Source organism: Lampris incognitus, chromosome 6 (genome assembly GCF_029633865.1).
Source record: "Lampris incognitus isolate fLamInc1 chromosome 6, fLamInc1.hap2, whole genome shotgun sequence".
NCBI lineage: Eukaryota > Metazoa > Chordata > Actinopteri > Lampriformes > Lampridae > Lampris > Lampris incognitus.
This window is the reverse complement of record NC_079216.1, coordinates 26,211,377-26,227,272: the sequence shown is the minus strand read 5'-3', so window position 1 is coordinate 26,227,272 and position 15,896 is coordinate 26,211,377. Positions and strand designations below refer to the sequence as shown.

Sequence of the window (15,896 nt, the reverse complement as noted above, 5' to 3'; positions counted from 1 at the left end):
ATGGTAGTGTTGGCGCATAGGCACTAAACAGAGTGGCTTAGCATGCTTTTGCTAGGGGGATATGGATGATCATTAGTCTCTCACTTAGTCCAGTGGGTGTTTCAGTGAGGCTGGGTAGAATGCTGTTCTTGATTGCCAGTCTAACACCGTGCTGGTGTTGTCTGCCTGGGGCATAGCCTCTCCAGAAACAGGTGTACCCTTCTCCTTCCTCTCTAAGGGAGCCTTCAGCTTTGGTTTCACTGAGAACAACGATGTCCACGTTGTAACGTCTTAGTTCCTCAGCAATCAGTGCAGTCCGTAGATGTGGTCTGTTACCATCATTATCAAGGAGAGTCCTAACATTCCATGTTGCCAATTTAAATGGCATAATTTTTTGTTTTTACTGCAGGATGGAATTCCCAGTAGGTGCGGTAACCTACCCAGAAGGTGGTTGGTTGAGTGGACAATTTTTAGGCCACCTTTTCTAGGCCCCTCCCTAATTGGAGTGAGCAGTGTGGTCCCTAAATAGGGCAGCTCAGTCACACCGGGGTCTTCTGAAAGCAGCTGCCACTCAATCCCAGCTGTTAGCAACCATATACCCTGTGCCACTAAAGTGCAGGGCTCTGTCTAGGAGCTCCCAGGCCATTCTACCCTGCTCCTGTTGCCAGACACCCCAATACCACCAGACTTAACCGGATGTAAGGCCAGATATTGTACACCATGGTCAGAGGTGGAGACCTATGTAAAGAAGTTTTTTTAACAATATATTTATTGATTTTCAGTTTGCAAATCACATCAAATTGTACATCAACAGTACAAAACACAGCAAACATTTTTCACCCTGTTCTCCCTCCCATAACCCCATCCCTAACAACTTAAGCACAAAAAAGAAAGTTATATAAAATAAACAAAAGTAACGAGAAGAAAGATGAAAAAAAGAAAAGAAAAGGAAAGGAAAAAAGGGGAAAAAACCATTAAAAAGAAAGATTTAAAGGGTGTTTTTCTGGTCAATGTACACTATCATATAAATCTACCCTACTCCCCCAGAGCTTGTTCTTGCTGAATCAAGTTGCCAACATTAACATTATACCTTAAGAAGTTCGTAAAGTGTCTCCAGATATCATCAAAAACATTCTGTTTACGTCTAACATTATAAGTTATCTTTTCCATCGACATGTTTGACACCATTTCTTGGTCCATCAACATTTTTCCAATTAAGAGCAATTATACGTTTAGCTTGTAATATACACATGTCTATGAACCTGAACTCTCTGCTTTGTAAATGTAGGTTGGTAGGATATATATACTAAGAATAAAAAGCTTGGGATCCAATGGTAATTTCTTTGATAAAATTTGATAGAACATGTTAATCACATCTTGCCAAAAGGTTTTCACTTTCACACATTCCCATATACAATGATATAGTGTTCCTCTTGTCTCGTTACACTTGATTCAAGTATCAGGAATGTTATCATTAAACTTATGTAATTTAACAGGAGTTATGTATGTCCGCATCAGCCATTTATACTGTATGAGTTTCAAGCTACTGCTAATTGTCTGCCTCTGTGCCTCCTTACATGCCTCACTCCAGTCTTCTAAAGATATTTCCTCCCCTGTATCTTCCTCCCATAATCTCCGTTTTGATTCAGATGAATCATCAGATCCAGACACAAACAAATCATATAGAGTAGAAATTAAACCTTTATCATAACAATGTCTTGTGACTGCTACCTCTAATGTAGAAATGCCAGGTTTATCTAATGAATGATTTTGAGATGAGGATATAAATCTCCTAAGTTGAGATATTTGAAAAAATTATTCTTTGGAATGTCATATTTGGTTGATATTTCTGCAAATGACATAAATACTTCCTTTTCATTGTACATGTCTTGCACTGTCCTTAACCCCTTTTCAGCCCACATTCGAAATCCAGTATCACTTTCCTGGTTTAAAATTGGCATTACCCCCAATATGACTGAAGCGTGACCAGGAAGAGTTTATATTCAAATGTATACAAGTGTCAAACCAAACATCAATCATATTCAATATAATAGGGCTCTCTGTATTTTTCCTCAGGTATTTACGATCTTGCTTGCATACAAATATAAGTGCAATGGTAATCTTGGTGTAACAGATGAGGATTCCAAATCCAACCAAGCAGGGAGGGTTCTGGATGAAAAATAAAGCATAATGGACCGCAATTGAGCTGCCCAGTAATACCATTGGATGATTGGGCATTTAAGGCCTCCTCGGTCATATGGTAGATACAGTAAAGATAGACGTAATCTGGGGCGCTTATTTTGCCAAATAAAGTTGGTAAACAATTTATTGATTCTAGTAAACAAAGATGAGGGAGGGGGCAGGGGGATATTCTGGGAGTATGTTCATTTTTAGAATATTTATCCTGCCAATCATTGAAATAGGTAAAGATGTCCAACGTTCTGTTGATGAGATACTAGCTTCCAGAATTGGGCCATAATTTATCTGAGCAATCTTATTCACCTCAGGGACAATTTTTATTCCCAAATATGTGAAATTATCCGTTGAATCGAAAGTAGAAGCATAAACATGGCTATTTTTCCTCTCTGATTCATTAAGTAGCATTATAGATGATTAACTTTATATCCAGATATTTTTCCAAATGTTTCAATAAGACCTGTGAGTGCGGGGATAGAGCTATGTAGATTTTTTTGGACCAAAATTACATCATCGGCAAAGAGCGCTATTTTATGTTCTAAATTACCTTCTCGAATTCTATAAATGTCATTGTGCATCCTCACCGCTGTAGCAAATGGCTCTGTTGCAAGGATAAAACGCAATGGTGGTAAAGGACTCCCTTGCAGGCAACTTCTAGGGATGTTAAAAGGTTTAGAAGTCATACTATTAGTCAGGACTTCTGCAGTAAGCCCAGTACAGAGCAATCTAACCCATTTACAAAATGTATCTCCAAAGCCAAAGCGGGAGAGCACCTCGAACAAATAAGGCCATTCAACACAGTCAAAGGCCTTCTCGGCATCAAGTGAGAGTAAGGCAGTGTCTGTCGCCTCTCTCTGGCTGTGTAAAATATTGAGCACTTGTTTGACATTATGAAAGCCCTGTCTACTATGGATAAATCCGTTTTGGTCTTGCCCCACTACCTGAGGAAGCGAGCCCTCCAATCTTCTTGCAAGAACTTTACTGAGTATTTTTGTATCTGAATTTAAAAGGCTAATTGGACGCATATTTTCACATTTTGTATTTGGTTTGCCTGGCCTTGGAAGTAGTGTGATTAGGGCACCTCGCATGCATGTGGGGAGAAGACCGTTCTCTAAGGACTGAAACATCTCCAAAAGGGGTGAAATAATTTGGATTGAAATTTTTTATAAATATCTATGGGGATGCCATCTGGACCCGCTGTTTTTCCAGCCTGCATACAGCCAATCGCTTCTGCAATTTCCAATTTTGTTATACTTCTGTCTAATATTTTACTTTCCTTTTCAGAAATTCTGGGTATACTATTAAGGTTGTTTAGGAATTCTGTCTGCATGTCCAGGCTAGAAGAGCACTCAGAGCTATACAATTTTCCATAGAAGACTCTGAAGGCTTCATTAATCTCTGTAGGGTCTACTGTAGTTCTACCATTTGGAGCTTCTATACAGTTAATAGACCTTTTTGTTTGTTGTTGTTTAATGTGCCATGCTAGGAGTTTTCCGGGCTTTTCCCCCTGGTCATAGTAGGACTGTTTGAGTCTCAGTAAATCGTTAGCTGCTTTATTAGCTGATAATTCGTTATACTGAGATCTAAGTAGGAGTAATTGTGTATGTTTATCTGTAGCGATATGTCTGTTATGGTAGAGATCCATTTCAATTTTTTTTAGTTTTCTCATCTAATGTCTTCATTTCAAGTTGTTCACTCTTTTTCTTTGAACTAGTAAAAGAAATTATTTGACCTCTAATAAAGGCCTTGAATGGCTCCCATCTTGTGCTAGCAGATGTCTGGGATGTGTTACATTCAAAATACAAGTCAATTTGTTTATCTAAAAAATCTATGACTGTGGGGTTCATAAGCCATCCTGGTTGAAAACACCATCTTGGGGGATCACCCACTAGTTTAGTATCTTTATAAACCAAGGATACAGCTGCATGATCAGATAGAACTATACTGCTATAATGACATTCGTCAATTTTGGAAACAAGTAGTGCTGAAACTAAAAAGTAGTCTACGTGAGTGAGTTTTATAAGTTCTGGAATAACAGGAATATTCTACTGCATTTGGTTTACCTCCAAATATCCAACAAATTCAACTCTTTCATAAAATGGTGTATTGTCTTTCTCGACCTGATGTGAGAATTGTCTAAACCAGTTGATCTGTCTCTAAATGGATCCAATGTGCAATTAGAGTCACCAGCTATTATGTATTGCCCAGGGAGATTTGAAGCAGTCAGAAACAAATTATCGTAGAATTTGAGATCATCCTCATTGGGGCCATACACATTCATCAAATTTACATTTTCAGATAATAAAGTACCCTGGACCATGATATATCTACCTGCAGCGTCCTTAACTATATTTTAGATCTGTAGTGGGACAGATTTATGGATTAGTATGGTAACCCCTCTAGCATGGGTGGTATAGGAAGCAGACAACACCTGACCCTGCCATCTTCTTATTTTGGAAATATCCCCACTCAGCAGATGAGTTTCTTGTAAAAAAAACTACTTTTGATTTCAAGAATTTTATCCTGCTCATCACTTGTTTCACCTTTGTAAGTTTGTTCAGATCCCTACAGTTCCATGAGGTACATTTTATCTTACAACTATCAGACATTAGTTACAATATGCAGTATAATATATCTTTAAGGATCGTTTTGATAAAATAGATTGACAAGCCACACCCACAAAACACAAGGGGGAAAAAACCCCCCAAAAAAACAACAACAACAAAAAACAAACAAAAAACAAAAAAAGACCCCCCCTCTCGAATCCCATGTGAGCTTGGACTCCATGTCTTCTGGACACCCCCCTCCCCTCCCACTCTATAACTACCGCTTACGGAAACGGGTCTCTCTCTAGCTTTTAGTTATTCTTTTTTTTTCAGCTCTTAACTAGCTTTCCTTTTCTTTTTACCGAAAACTAACCACTTAAACTTAAGTAGCCTTTATAATCATGAACTATGCAACATTTCGAACCTGTAGCCTACATATTGTGTTAAACAACCTAAGCACATAACAAATACTCACATATCTGGAACCCACGCAGGCTGAAGGCTGAAGATAATATCGATGAAAAATCAAATATAGCCTGCAGCTGTTGACCACATAAAATCCATGATGGGTAGCCTGCGTCCCAAGTAGCCTAAGCAAATGTCATTTCAACTCTGTCCAGTGCCTGGATGCGCCCATATAAACTAGCCTAATGACATTTCAACTGCCCAGTGCTTGGATGCATAAGTGTCAGTAGGCTATCCGGTTTAGGCCCACTGTCCACATTAGTAAAATTGAACATTTATGTTGGCCATGGTAATGAAAAACTAAACAAAATTCAGCCCTGTTTCAAAGAAAGATCAAAAAAAGAATAATCATGTCTCCTTTTGTGGAAACAATAGGCTATAAAATACAGTAGCCTAGGCTAGGCTATAGGCCTAGTTTAACTAACGTTAGTTGGGCTATTGTCGTTACACTTTCCTGATGGAACATTCCCATGTCAGGTCCGCCTCGGTCATTCAAAGAGATTGGATAAATGTGTCTACTTCTGCCGGAGTTTGGAAGGAGTTAGGCCTCTCAACGTGTGTCACCAGGAGCCGGGCTGGAAAGATGATTCTGTGCTTGTAAATCCCCTTGTCTCGCAGCTTCTTTCGCACCTCATCGTAGCCGTGCTGCATCCTGTGCACACCGTCGGAAAGGTCCGGATGAAAACGAATTTACTTGTTATTGTAAAGGACCTTTCCTTTGGTTCTGGCGGCTTTCAATCTTTGCCAAATCAAATATGTGGATCATAAATCAGATTTCCTCTTGCACAAACACTCCCAGACAAATCCCTTGTATGTTCTTGCACTTGGCAATAATTCTTATTCTAATATATACAAAATGCAGTAGATCCTGAACTGAACATTTGATTTGTATGATGATGGCCTCAAATTAGAGCTGAATGACCGTACTTTCACTCCACACTGATTATTCTTGATTTGAAGTAGTTTGTAATACATTAGACTGCCTGTGTTGGCTTTGGTCCTAGGATGCCATTTTTACAAGGGTTAGAACTTTTTACTGGTGAGTTGACAGCATACGTGCAATGATGGTAGCTACATTTTGTTTTTAGTTTGATAAAATCAGTTGAAACAGGTTCATTTATCACTGCCTCCTACATCAAACTATATCAGAATACCATTTTATGATAATATCGAATGACCTGCAGAATCACAATACTGTCATCATGTTTCAATGTATAAAATAGCAACTTGTTAATGGAGAAAAGTTGCCGTTTGCAACTTTAAAATGATTACATCAGATGATGTGTTTGAAAAACTTCCCCTTGATAGTTTTTCTTTTTTAAAATGAACATGTTGAACTTGAATGTATTTTTAAATCTAATTGAAGCACCTTAATTAGAGTACCACTAAATAGGTCTGAATTTAACTACTTTGCAAATGTCTTTTCTGTATGTCTCTTCTGTGTCCAGAGCCCTGAGGCCCACCCTACTGTTATGCTTTTTGCTCTCATTGCCCTGGAGAAGTTCTCCCAAACCAGTAGGTACACTCGCTGCATTCCAACATTCAACTCAGTCAGTAGCTTTCTTTTGCAAGCTGACTAAACTAGATCACTTTGGTAGAACATGTCTTTTATATGTGTCTCTAAAGCAGCTGAGGAGCAGTCAGGTTGCATCATTTCCTACTCAAAGGGATCTGCTGTCACAACCAGCAGGGCTCGGTTTCGGCTCTCACTGTTGATGATTTAATAGCATGCAAAACATCCTTTTAAAAAAGAGAAACAGAGTTTGAACTATTTTTTTGTGTGTTATATTTAATGTGTGTATGTTTCGGAATAAGTATTTGTGGACCTGTCATGTCCGTTAACAACAAGAACTAAAATTTGGATGGCAACTTTCAGAGGTCCCAAAGACACATTACACATAGTGGAGCAGACAAAAACAAATAACACAAGAACAGAAAATAAAAATGGCAAATATTGCCGGGGATTGTAGAAGTGACTAGAGGCCATAGTGAACAGGTGAGTTTTCAGGAGTTTTCTAAAAGTGTCCAAAGAAGCAGTATTGCTGATCTCTACTGGGAGAAGAGTTCCAAATGGTGGGCACTGCCACAATGAAGGCTCTGTCCCCAAAAGTCCAAAGGCTGGTGTGGGGGATGGGAAAGCAGGCCCATGTCTGCGGACTGCAGATTCCAGGTTGGAATGTAGGGGTGGAGGAGGTGTGATAGGTACTGGAGGGCAAAGGCATGGAGTAATTTGTAGGTGAGGAGGATGATTTTGTAGGAAATGTGGGACTTGACCAGGAGCCAGTGAAGGTGGATGAAAGTGGGGGGTTATGTCCTGCCAGGGCTTGGTGCATGTGAGAACCCTCACAGCTGAGTTCTGCACATACTGAAGCTTGTCCAGGGCTTTGCTGGGTACCCCAGACAGGACTCCGTTGCAGTTATCCAGATGGGAAGTGATGAAGACATGGATTAGGATCTCTGCCACAAAGTCTGAGAGTGATGGCCAGAGTCTGGAGATGTTTTTTAGGTGAAAGAAAGCAGATTTAGTGATGAATTTGATGTCTGGCTTGAATAAGAGAATGTATTCAAGAATGACACACAGGCTGCAGACTTCTGCGGATGGGCAGATGGAGCAGCTATCCACGTCAAGGAGAAGATGTTACAATGTTACAGTTTCATTTAGCAGACGCTTTTATCCAAAGTGACATACATCTGAGAGTTTAATACAACACAAGGAAGGATCTAGTCAGGAGAAAACAACGCAAGTGCCAAAAAACTAGGTTCAAGTCCGATATGACATTGATGTCAGCAGGCAGTGCACAAAGGCAATGCATAGGGTGCATAGAAGCGTTTTTTTTGTTTGTTTTTTTTAAATTAATACTATCAGGTGTGGAGGTGTTCATGAAAGAGCTGGGTCTTTAGCTTCTTCTTAAAGATGGAGAGGGACTCAGCAGATCGAATGGAGTTTGGTAACTCATTCCACCACTGGATAACTACAGAAGAGAAGTCTGGCTAGTGACTTAGGGCCCCTTTGTGGCAGAAGTGCCAGGAGCTATTCATTGGCAGAGTATAGTGAGCAGGACTGAGTGTAGACCTGAATTAGGGAGTTCAGGTAGGTGGGAGCTGTTTCAGGTGCTGTTTTGTAAGCGAGCATCAAGGATTTGAATTTGATGTGGGCAGGAACTGGAAGCCAGTTGAGGGATATGAACAGCAGAGTGATATGTGCTGTTTTGGGTTGGTTGGAGACCAGAGGGGGCACTGTGTTTTGGATCATTTGCAGAGGCTTGACAGTGCATGAAGGGATTCCTTCCAGTAAGGAGTTGCAGTAGTCAGTGCGTGATTACAAGAGCCTATACCAGGAGTTGTGTTGCGTGCTCAGATAGGTAGGGTCTAATTTTCATTTTGTTGTACAGGGCAAATCGGCATGACCGAGCAATCAAGGCCACTTGGACCTTAAAGGTTAGTTTGTCATCAATCATGACACCTAGGTTTCGGGCAGACTTTGTGGGCATGAGTTGGGTTGATCCAAGTCTTTTTTTTGTGATTTTCCCCCCGTTTTTCTCCCCAATTTTACTTGGCCAATTACCCCACTCTTCCGAGCCGTCCCAGTCGCTGCTCCACCACCTCTGCCAAGCCGGGGAGGGCTGCAGACTACCACATGCTTCCTGCGATACATGTAGAGTTGCCAGCAGCTTCTTTTCACCTGACAGTTAGGAGTTCCGCCAGGGGGATGTAGCATGTGGGAGGATCATGCTATTCTCCCCAGTTCCCCCTTCCCCCGAACAGGCGCCCCGGCCAACCAGGGAAGGCATTATTGCAGCAACCAGGATACATACCCACATCCAGCTTCCCACCCACAGACAAGACCAAGCTGGAGGTAACACGGGGATTCAAACCGGTGATCCCCATGTTGATAGGCATAAGAATAAACTGCCATGCCACCCGGACACCCCCTAGGAGTTCGGTGGTCTTAGATAGGTTAAGCTGAAGTTGGTGTTCTTTCATCCACGCAGAGATATCAGCAAGGCATGACAATATCTGTGCCGAGACTGTGACGTCATCTGGCGGGAATGATAGGAAGAGCTGGGTATCGTCAGAATAGCAGTGGTATGAGAAACCATGGGAGTGGATGATTGCACCAAGTGAGGTGGTGTATATTGAAAAGAGAAGAGGACCAAGCACTGACACTTGAGGCAACCCTGTGGATAAGCCGTGTGGTTCGGACACTTCTCCCCCCCCCCCCAAGATTCTCTAAAGATCTCCCCACGAGGTAGGACATGAACCAGTGGAGGGCACATCCTGAGATACCATGCTCAGTGAGTGTAGAGAGGAGGATTTGGTGGTTAACCGTGTCAAAGGCAGCTGTAAGATCTAGCAGCAATAAAGATGAGGACTGTCCAGGAGCTCTAACCAAATACAGTGATTCTCTTACTGACAGGAGTGCAGTCCCAGTAGTGTGACCCCGCTTAAAGTCAGACTGACTTGGATTGTACAGATTTTTCTCAGAAAGGAATTCAGAGACTTGGTTAAAGACCATGTATTTTTGATAGAAAGGGTAGGAGTGAAACTGGTCTATAGTTTTCAACCTGGGCTGGGTTGAGTGTAGGTTTTTTTGAGCAGCGGGTTGACCTGAGCTTGCTTAAATGCAGTTGGGAACACACCCATTGTAAGTGAGGACTTGATGATGTGTGTGACTGTGGGGTTAACTGCGGGGGAAATGGTCTGTAAGAGGTTGAATGGTATCGGGTCCAGTGGACAGGTAGTGGGACGAGAGTCCAGCAGAAGCTTGGAGACTTCCTCCTCGGTCAGGGAAGAGAATGAGGTTAGTGAGGCACTGTTAGCTGGCAGCGACAGACAGAGTTGGTCAGGCTCAGAGAACTGGTTACTGATGGCAGAAACCTTGTCAGTATAGTATGAGGTGAACATGTCTGGAGTGATCAGAGTGGAGGTTGGAGGAGAGGCGGATTGAGGAGTGAGTTAAAGGCAGAAAACATTGTTTCGAGCATCAGTGGTGCCAATCTTGTTCTTGTAAGTGATCTTAGTTGTTTTTAAGCTGGAGGAGAATGATGCTAGGACACACTGATAGTCACTGAGGTCAGTGGACTCTCTGGTTTTACACCATTTCTCTCTGCTGTTCTGAGCCTCGTCCTTTGCTCTCTGATGACCTCAGTGAGCCATGGACTAGGGGAGGCATTATGAGCAGGTTTGGATGCTAGATTGTTAAGCAGAGATTGTTAAGAGAGGAGGTTAGTGAGGAACAGAGTATATCTGTAGCCTCATTGACAGGGAGTGAAGAGAATTCATAATGAGGAGGCATGGAAGCCAAGGTCTCCGACCTTTTGGAGCAGCGCCTTGGGAAACAAAACTTTGCGCTCTGTCTTATTGCTATTTAGCATGAGTAGATTTGATGACATCCACATTTTCATTTGGTGCAGGCAATTGACAAGGGATTGTGGGGGAGCTGTGTGGATGGTTTAGTGCTGAGATACCGCTGCTTGTCATCAGCATGGCAGTGGAACCTTAAAGCATGGTGGCGGATGATCTGACCAAGCGGGAGCTTGGTCAGATCATCCAAGCACACAGGGCAGTGGCAATGGCATCCTTCATAGACCTTTGGGATGGTAGGCAAACTGATGTGGGTTGAATGTTGAGTGGATAGTGTTTTTGATGTGAGCCAGAACCAGTCTCTCAAAGCACTTCATGGCAATGAGGGTGAGTGCTATGTGTCGGTAGTCATTCAGACATGTGGATGTTGATTTCTTGGGAACAGGAATGATAGCGGTGGTCTTGAAGCATGCCTGGACTATGAATTGGGACAGTGAGAAGTTAAATATAGTTGTGAAAACCTCAGCCAGCTGGTCGGAGCATTCCTAGAGGACCCAACCCGGTATGCCATCTGTGCCGGCAGCCTTTCATGTGTTCACGCTGCGCAGCGATTCTCTGACCTCTGCAATCGATAGAGTGAACATTTGGTTTTATGGATGGGTGGGGATTTTTGTGGCTGGGCTAGAAATGATTGAGCTTATCTGGGAGGGAGGCATCATGGACAGTGGGACTGCTATTAGAGCTTTTGTAGTCTGTAATAGACTGAATGCCTTGCCACATTTGCTGGGGATCAGAGTTACTGTGAAAGTGGTCCTCTGTTCGTAAGGACTAGTTATGTTTAGCTGTTCTGATGCCCTTTTTGAGGTTGTATCTGGCTGTGCTGCAGGCCTGACAGTTACTTGACTTGAACGCTGTGTCCTGGACTTTCAGCAGCTGCCAGATCTCACTGGTCATCCTGGGTTTCTGGTTTGGAAAGGTGTGGATTGTTTTTTTTTGTTTTTTTTTTGTGATACTCTCAGTGCAAAAGTTAATGTAGGATAGCACAGCGGATGTCTGTTCATTAATGTCTATATGGGAGCCATGGGTGGCTGAATGTGCAAAAATATAGTCCTGGAGTTCAGAGACTGCTCCTTCTGGCTAGACAGTGATTGTCTTTCCAGCTGGCTGGCTTGATCCTTTTTATGAGGGGTTTGTAGGCTTGGAACAAGCAGAGGTGGTCAGACTGCCCCAGGTGGGGGCAAGGAGTAGCCTTGTATGAGTCCTTAATATTAGTATAAAGATGGTCCAGAGTGTTGTGTTCCCTAGTGGGACTGGAGACATGTTGATGGAATTTGGGTGTGGGGTGTGAGGATGGTGTGGGGAAATGGCGTCAAAGGCTGGAGCGCGGTCCAGGGGAATCACCAGAAACCGACACCAATATAGGTGGAAATGCAGAAGACGAGGCAGGGTACTGGCTAGGCTACTGCATCTCCCGACTTGACCTTCCATCCCTAACTTTTTGCTAGCCAATCTACAATCTGTTGGCAACAAGGTAGATGAACTGCACTGCCGTATTAGTGCCCAGCAGGACATGAGGGTTTGCTGCATGTTCTGTTTTATTGACACCTGGCTGACCTCGAACATCGAGGACAAGGCCATACAGCCTGACGGCTTCTCCATGCACCGACCATTTGTGTGAAGCGACTGGCAAGGTAAAAGGTCGGGGAGTATGTTTTCTGATTAACAACTCATGGTGCAACAGTTTGGAAGTAATCTCCATGTCCTCATCGCCGGTGTTAGAACATCTTATAATTAATGTCTTTATGCCTGCTCTATAATCCAGGTAAGGAAATCACAGAAAGGTGAATCAGTTCATCTGGACACAACGTTTAGTTCACTCATCCAAGTGACTTGGTCAGTCTCAACTGGCAGATGTCCCCCAACCCTATAAACAGCACAGTTGGATAACGACCGAAACCAACAATTGGTTTCATATGCAAATAGGCATGACCATTAACTAGAGTTTCAATGGTCGTGTGTACTATTCACAGAGGTTGGGGAATAATTGCAATCACAGAATTGTAAGATGGCGACATATGTACTGTTAGCCCCCCCCCCATTAGTTCAGGGATGGTTTTTCCCTCTTCACATAGATGGCATAACCATCTTACAATGTTGCAAACGGTGCATAAGATGGCAGAATACAGGAACCACTTGAGATCCAGCTTCCGATGCAAACAGAGCAGGTTTACACCTAAGAGCCTGCAAATGAAATCTTTCTAACAAAATCCTCCAGAAGGCACAGAGCCAGCTGTTAAACGAACGGGTGAGACAAACTAATTTTACCATCAATGCTTTGAAAGTCAAAGAGGAGCAGATGCAACAGAGATTCACGTCGCAGGTAGATGAGACCACTTTCCAACATGTGATTGAGTTCATGGAGAAGGCTCGTCTAACACAACATGGAAATTAAAAAACCAGGCAGCAAAAAAAGTTCGACCTACTTACTGCACACCAGAGACATCGGCAGACAGTGGATGGTGCCCTCAATGGCAACTAGAGAGATGGATGCCAGACCCATGCCGGCGATGTTGACAAGTGGGTGAAGAATCTGTCTGACAGAAATCTCACCCAAGCAGAGAACGATATCCTTGCTAGGGTGCTGAATTTTGCTGTCACGCCGAGGCAAATCCCGGTAGTGGAACTGATCACAGTCACAGAATCAGCAGTCCGTAAAAACAGCATCATGGACCCAGAAGCGGAGCAACTGTGGACAAACATTTCAGCGTGCCTCAGCAATGCAAAGGCGCCACCGTCCAACATCAGACAAGAGGAAAGCGCTCACAACTCTCAGTAAGGACAAAAACATCATCCTTCCAGCGGACAAAGGTAGAAGCATAGTCTGTCTGGTTATCATGAGAATGTTATGACATTACTCAGCAACATAAATACTTATGAGCCCCTGAAACGAGATCCAGGCAGTGGTTACAAGAAAAAGGTGATAGATTGTCTGAAGCTGTTAGAATAGGTCAATGCTATTGACCTGTACCATAGCTTATACCCAGGGGAAGCTACCGTATGGTTTACCTAAGATATATAAATAGGATGTGCCATTACAACCTATTGTTTGTATTATTAACTCAGGCGACCTATAACATCTCTAAGTTTCTGGCATCTATACTTAACCTGTTGGTAGGTAGTAATGAACATCACATTTAAAACACTATGGATTTTGCGGATAAGGTGAGGGACATCATTATGGAGCTGGACTAAACAATGGTATTTTATGATGTTACATCTCTCTTCATGTGCGTTCCTGTTAGTGAAGCAGTGGCGGTGGTCCGTATGAAGTTACAAGATGACCCCACCCTTATCAGTAGGGCCACCCTTAACACTGACAAAATGTGTCTGCTCCTCATGCTGTGTCTTCAGTCCACGTAATTCACATACAGGGGGCAGTACTACTACTATCGTCACTATCCTAAAACAAGCTCTCGCATTCTCAACGCTGACTCTGCAGTTAAACTCTGTGATGATTTTAATTCTTCATCATTTAATCCCTCTTTATCCCCCCTCAATCCAGATGCACTATTAAATTCATTCAGTAGTCAGTACCGATCCATCCTCGACCAAATTGCACCATTTACATCTAGGAAAAACAAATCAAATAACCTCGCCTGGCTGAATGATTACACTTGTGCCCTTAGAATACTGTGGAAAATCAGAACGACAGTGGAAGTCCGAATTAGCATGTAACACCCTTGTAACACCTGGCTGAATGATACACTCGTGCCCTTAGAATACTATAGAAAATCAGAATGACAATGCAAGTCCGAAGTAGCATGTAACACCCTTAAAAACCAAATGTTAATTTACAAGAGGAAAGTTAAGGATGTGACATCAACGTACTTCTCTGAACTAATATCAAGAAATAAACACAATCCTAAAGTTGTCTTCACGGTAATTGACTCTGTTATTAATGGTCCCTCCACTTCTACTTGAACCTAATGTTGAGATGTCTGAAAAATGTCTCACTAATTTTGTAAATAAGGTGGAGAATATTAGGTCCCAAATCAAGCCACACTGTCTCCCATCTTATCTCGTCTCGTCCCATCTTGTTTCGTCTTGTTTCATCTCGTCTCGCATCATCGTCAGCCGCTTCTCCGGGGTCAGGTCGTGGTGGCAGCAAGCTAAGTAGGGCACTCCAGATGCCCCTCTCCCCAGCAATGCCCTCCAGCTCCTCCTGGGGGATCCCAAGGTGTTCCAAGGCCAGATTGGACATATAGTCCCTCCAGCGAGTTCTGGGTTTACCCCGGGGTCTCCTCCCAGTTGGACGTGCCTGGAAAACCTCCAAAGGAAGGCACCCAGGAGGCATCCTAATCAGATGCCCGAACCACGTCAACTGGCTCCTTTCAATGTGAAGGAGCAGTGGCTCTACTCCGAGCTCCCTCCGGATGTCCGAGCTCCTCACCCTATCTCTAAGGCTGAGCCCAGACGCCCTACAGAGGAAACTCATTTCAGCTGCTTGTATCCTTGATCTCACCCTCTCTGTCACTACCCAAAGCTCCTGACCATAGGTGAGGGTTGGAACGAAGATTGACTGGTAAATTGAGAGTTTGCCTTCCGGCTGGCGCAGCTCCCTCTTCACCACAACAGTCTGGTATCACGTCTACATTACTGCTGACACTGCACCAGTCCGCAGGTCAATCTCCCCCTCCATCCTACCCTCACTCGTGAACAAGACCCTGAGATACTTGAACTCCTTCACTTGAGGCATTCCCAACCTGGCGGGAGCAATCCACAATTTTCCGGTAGAGAACCATGGTCTCAGACTGTGAGGTGCTGACTCTCATCCCGGCCATTTCACACTCAGCTGCAAACTGCCCCAGTGCATGCTGGAGGTCATGTTCTGATGAAGCCAGCAAAATCACATTATTTGCAAAGAGCAGAGATGCAATTCTGAAGTTCCCAAAATGGACACACTCCTCACCTTGGCTGCGCCTTTGAGATCCTGTCCATGAATATCACCAACGGAATCAGAGACAAGGGACAACCTTGGCGGAGTCCCACACCCACCAAAAAGTATTTGAATTTGTGCTGAGAATGCGGACACAGCCCTCACTTTGGTTATACAAGGACCGGATGGCTTGTAGCAACTGCCCCGGAACCCCATACTCCCGCATTATCCCCCACAATGTTCCCCAGGGTACATGGTTGTAAGGTTTCTCCCAGTCCACAAAACACACATAGACTGGCTGGTCAAACTCCCATGCCTCCCTTAGCACTTCTGCAAGAGTAAGAGTTGGTCCGTTGTTCCATGGCCAGGACAGAATCCGCATTGTTCCTCCTGGATCCGAGGTTCGACAGTTGGTCAGAGCCTCCTTTCCAGCACCCTAGAGTAGACTTTCCCAGGGAGGCTGAGCAGTG

General features: G+C 43.4%; 1 protein-coding gene across 1 annotated transcript in view; it reads left to right on the top strand.

Annotated features, from left to right (window-relative positions):
* Window positions 1-15,896, top strand: part of rspry1 (ring finger and SPRY domain containing 1) — a 320,762-nt gene that overhangs the window by 149,987 nt on the left and 154,879 nt on the right. The window contains exon 7 of the mRNA XM_056282268.1: window positions 6,635-6,701. Within this exon, the coding sequence (XP_056138243.1) occupies window positions 6,635-6,701 (67 nt within the window). The remainder of the gene's footprint in view (window positions 1-6,634; window positions 6,702-15,896) is intronic.